General features: G+C 33.1%; 1 protein-coding gene across 1 annotated transcript; it reads left to right on the top strand.

Annotated features, from left to right (window-relative positions):
* The first annotated feature begins 1,179 nt into the window (after positions 1 to 1,179).
* On the top strand, positions 1,180 to 4,776 carry LOC110694412 (nudix hydrolase 25-like). Its single transcript, XM_021871584.1, has 6 exons — positions 1,180 to 1,455; positions 2,424 to 2,474; positions 2,938 to 3,030; positions 3,180 to 3,274; positions 4,120 to 4,231; positions 4,318 to 4,776. Exons 1-6 carry the CDS (start codon positions 1,390 to 1,392, stop codon positions 4,420 to 4,422), a joined length of 522 nt encoding a protein of 173 aa, XP_021727276.1. The 5' UTR covers positions 1,180 to 1,389; the 3' UTR covers positions 4,423 to 4,776.
* The last annotated feature ends 315 nt before the right edge of the window (positions 4,777 to 5,091 follow it).

Genomic DNA, 5,091 nt, shown 5'->3' on the forward strand with positions numbered 1-5,091 from the left:
TTGGTGGATAAAAATCCCCTAATCACTTGTGATCATATTGGAGTCTTGACCAGACCTTAATTGTCACGGATCTTTTTGGTTTACTTTTTTACGGGCCAAGTTTTGAGTGTAGAGGGAAGAAATAAAAAAATAATTCCTACATATAAACACCCTTACTTGACAGGATTTGAACCCCAAACCTCTATAATTTGAAGTAAGAAACCTTACGAATGAAGTGAGTCAGCAATTTGTTGGTCTGATGTCAATCTTAATGAATTAGTGTAGATGTAATCCTTCGTTTTTATTCAAGTGTCCCATGTTGACTTTTTGTACTATTCACATAATCCTCTTTGATCAATGTTTATATAAGAGAATTATAGTCATGTAAGTACTTATTGGATTCGTTATAATGTATAGTTTTTGAATATCAATTTTCTATTATTTATAATTATTGATAATTAAAGATGTTATTAGTCAAAAATCTATATTGACATACATGCCCAATCATATAGAGTAAGACACTTAAATAAAAACAAATGTATTTTTTACCATTAACATTTACACGTAGGAAAACGAAGACATTTAACCGTTTATTATATCAAATAACGAGTTACCGGATCAGCCGATCAGGCACTCTACTTCTCATATCGAATACCAAATCGATTTTATAGAGAATTTTAGTTAAAGCCTTATGAAACCAACCGCAAAAAATTCAACTGAAACAATCTTTAAGAACGCGTGTATTGTGTATACAGTCCTAAAATTGCGGGCATAAGCAGGCAAGTAGCAAACCCGTCAACCTGTGTGGATGGGGTCTACTCTGGCAAAGTCATAATTACATCATTTGACATAAAAGAAGACACTTCCAAAAGGCTTCCTCAAAGTCAACTCTTTTTCACTAAAAGCCCACCACCACTACCCATTATTTTATCCCTTTTTTTTTCTCAGCATTACTTTTCTCTGAATTTCAGCAAAATTTTATCAGTCTTCAGATACCAAAACGTCCATATCATGTACACATGCGCAGGATAAGGACCTTCTTTCTAAATTTATATTTTTATTTACTCCTTTTTTCCTGCATCTACTTTTCATTTTATTACTCCACCTAATAGTAAAACTTATTCTTGAGATCATTAATCGCATTGTCTAAACCTCTCATACCCACTCATACAATACAATACAATCCACAAACTCTTTTTAAAATATATGTGACTATAAATTCCGAAAAAAGGACACATCAGTGAGTACTGAAAGGTTGTTTGTCCTGGCATTTGTCTCTCTGAATTCTATAATACTTCCAGTACTGTTAAGACTTTTTTTTTCAAGTAAGAGCTGCTTTTATCATCCCATCATCATATTTCTCACTTCTCTCTGACTCTCTCTCCTCTCTTTTTTTCTTCGTTTTCAAAAATGGATGGTCTTCCCTCAGGCTACCGTCCTAACGTCGGAATATGTCTTATAAACGACGATAATCAGGTACTTTTCCAATAAACTAGGATTTATTTTGCATCAACCTTAATGTAAATTGCAAAATTTATGCAATCTATTTTTGGTAAAATTTATATATGCTGTTTACATATTTTTACGAGATTCATCTGCAATTTTATAAGTAATTAGCTAAGATTGTTATATCTATTCTTTTGATGTTGGTTGTTCAATGTTATTTTTTATGGTTTTGCTAAAACTGTTCCCGTGAAAGATCAGTTTGTCTATGTATAAAATTTTGGATTATATTGTGAATAACCGCTACGGTAGTTTGTCAAAGTCTTAGGCGGTGTTACCAAGACACGGGATCAAATCCTGTCTGTATTATTTGTGGCTTTTTATTCGGCACCTATATATTTTCTTGGATCATAAAATCCTAAATAGAATGATTAATCATGTTTCAATTTTTTTGTAGCTTCTAAAACCGAAATCTTCGTTTAACATCCGCTGTGGTTTTCTGTTTTTTTTTGGTTTTTTTTGTTTTTTAAAATCATATGATATATGTCATATATATGTCACATCATGTTGATCAAGTGTCATCCACAACACCTAACAGTCTGCGCTTATTATACACTGCAGTACTGTACTGCACTCTCCACAGGGTTAAAAAGATTAGTACCTTAAGCATTACTTTGTGATGATGTGACCCAAGAATTAGTAATGGATATAGTGGTGATTTGATCAGTCTCTTAGAGAAAATCATAACTGCATTTGTGCTACCGCTATTCCATGTTTAACTTTCATATGTAGATTTAATTTTTGTACTAATGATGAGTGACAAGGACAAAGAAAAGAGGGAAAAGAGAAGATTCGAAGTTTGTGGCAATCAAACATATTATTGGAGATTGGAGAATATATATATTTATCAAAGTTGTTTCTAAGTGTTTTTGCCTTGCTCAATTGCTGCTCTTTAGTTTAGCTCTGTTTGAGTTTAACATCATGGTTAATATGTGATGCAGATTTTTGTGGCATCAAGGTTAAATGTCCCTGGAGCATGGCAGATGCCTCAGGTAAATATACTTTAACACATTTCTTGTAAGTTTTTTGGTAGATCGTTAATTGTATTGAATACGGCACATCAATGTTCTATTGGCACTGCATATCTGTTTTGTCACAAGCTATCCTAGAAGCTCCTTTTAGACAGTTTTAATATCATGTCTGTGAGGCTGCAACCAGTTTCAATTCTAACTTTGGCCAGATGATGTAATATGCTTTAGCTTCTGGCTGACAAATGATTTTCGTGTGATTGTAAGTGTTGTTATACCTTATGAATCGAGTCAGTGACTTATGTTCCATCGAATGAATATTCAAACCGCTATTTAGCACACCTCTTCACAGACACCAGAACAGTAACCACAATAATTTATTTACTTTTGTTTCTTGCTCTTCCTTTTGGCATAAGTAGCTTGCTATACTGAAATATATCTAGAAAGTTTTGTATTGATCTTTTAATAACTTCTTGTTTTACTGTAGGGAGGTATTGAAGATGGTGAAGATCCTAAGTCTGCAGCCATCAGAGAATTACGCGAGGAAACTGGGATCACATCTGTTGATATTATTGCTGAGGTTAGTTTCATGAATATTTTTAAAATCTATCATGTTGGAATCATCTTATTAAGTATAGTGCAGATAGGCTTGCTCTTTTTTCACTCTGTTCTTATTCTACATGAAATTACGAAGTATATATTTCTTAACTGTTGCTTATCAATTTGCAGGCCCCAACTTGGCTGACTTATGACTTCCCTCCTCCTGTAAAGGCCAAAGTGAATCGCTTGTGGGGTGGAGAATGGCATGGCCAGGCACAGAAGTGGTAAACTTTATCTTGTTCATTGTTATTTGTCTTAGTCTTACCTCTCTTTTATTAGTTGTAATATGACGAGTCTCAAGGAAACATATTATCACAGAATTTATTGAGTTCTACCCAACGACTTCGTGACTACATCTTTAGACTGCGAGCTTATAGATACGCTATTTTGGTTACATTATTGTACTAAAATGTTTTTAAGACTATGAAAACACATCTTTCATATCACTTTTAGATAAAAGAATATTTTCCTGTGCCCTGTCTTTATTACTCTTGAGGCTTTTGCAAGAGAAAATATATTCTGTGGTCGCTCACAGTCTATGGAACTTTATGTTGGTGAAACACGTTTTTTTTTTTTTTTTTTTTTATTATCATTTATTTTAGAGAAAGAGGAGGAACATGCACGTATACATGAAAAGTAAGATTCTTAGTTACATTAATAAGCTGTCTGTGAATGAATGTTGTTATAAAAGGGGAAACGAAAGAATGATCCTCGAAGAATTTGCTCAAAAGTAAATCTGTATAACTGTATTCGTGATTAAATTACCTACTGTTTAATGGAACAGATGAATAACAACAGACTGATATTATAGTATAATATTCTTCATTCTTATGTTTCTATAGCCGCATACTTTTCTAAGAGGTCTCATACTTGGACTACTAATTATATTTCGTACTAACTAGTAAAGTAATTCTATAGCATAGTTTGTCTAGCATCACTTCTGTCGGTTTTAGAACATGCTGTCACTGTTGGATGTACTTCTGCACATCTTTCTAGTAGTTAGTTTAGGCTTATGTGAATTGGTTAGTATTGATCAGAATTGATGACACGCGAATTTCAACATGGACAGGTTCCTTATGAAGTTTACAGCAGATGAATATGAGATCAATTTAGCAACTGGAGAAGCAGAAACAGAATTTTCAGAGTGGAAATGGGCGACCCTTGATGAGGTCATTGATCAGGTACTGTAAAAACAATGATCTTCGTTGCTTCAATTTAGCCGTATTTGTTGAACTTCTAATAGGATATTGACTTTACATTTCAACAGGCAGTAGACTATAAGAGGCCAGTATATGAGGAAATTATGAACAACTTCAGGTCATATATCGACACCAACCCGAAATCGGCTAAATGCAAGTCAGCTAAGTGGTAAACTATACAGCCTAAAAGGCTGTAATTCACCAAGCCTTCTTAATTTACCTTACTAAATCTTTATGTAAATCTTATGTCAGTCTTCTGTAAATTAATATAGAAGCTCTTTTTTTTATTTTTTTCATTTGAGAATTGACATTGTGTAAAACTTAATGTTTGAGGGATTCCTAGACTGCTAATGTTAGCGCAGCTCGAAAGGGTAATTGAGGATCTGTTCTCAGTTTTCAGTCATTTGATTCTGCTAGTAATATTACCAGAAATGAAAGGAGTAAGAATTTAACAAAAATTTGATCTACTAGCTTTCAATAATGTAAGAGAGAACACCAAACAAGTATTCAATTAGGCATTTGATTGAGTCGCAATTGTTGAAAATTTTAGTTTGATTGATTCCTAATCCTATTCAGCTATCTATCACTTGTCATTTGTCGCGGACATATACGTCGTTGCATATATCAATGACAGAACTTGTAAATAATCGCGACGTTTATCTAGTTATCTAGTTATTTTTGATACAACACAAATATGATTTTATATGCAATATTTATGGTTGGATAGACAACATTTGGATTAGAACATACATCATTGCATCATTTATCCTGAAAGCTCTTTTAATGAATTTACCAAAATACCCTTAAATATTCAAGGGATATACCATACAAATATATAGAAA

This window comes from Chenopodium quinoa, unplaced genomic scaffold, assembly GCF_001683475.1.
Source record: "Chenopodium quinoa cultivar QQ74 unplaced genomic scaffold, ASM168347v1, whole genome shotgun sequence".
NCBI classification, from domain to species: domain Eukaryota; kingdom Viridiplantae; phylum Streptophyta; class Magnoliopsida; order Caryophyllales; family Amaranthaceae; genus Chenopodium; species Chenopodium quinoa.

Excerpts from the sequence above, each read along its gene's own strand:
- LOC110694412 (XM_021871584.1), top strand. The coding sequence starts at position 1,390 with ATGGATGGTCTTCCCTCAGGCTACCGTCCTAACGTCGGAATATGTCTT. Across the intron at positions 1,456-2,423 it reads TTATAAACGACGATAATCAG|ATTTTTGTGGCATCAAGGTT; the intron begins GTACTTTTCCAA and ends TATGTGATGCAG. Across the intron at positions 4,232-4,317 it reads TTGATGAGGTCATTGATCAG|GCAGTAGACTATAAGAGGCC; the intron begins GTACTGTAAAAA and ends ACATTTCAACAG.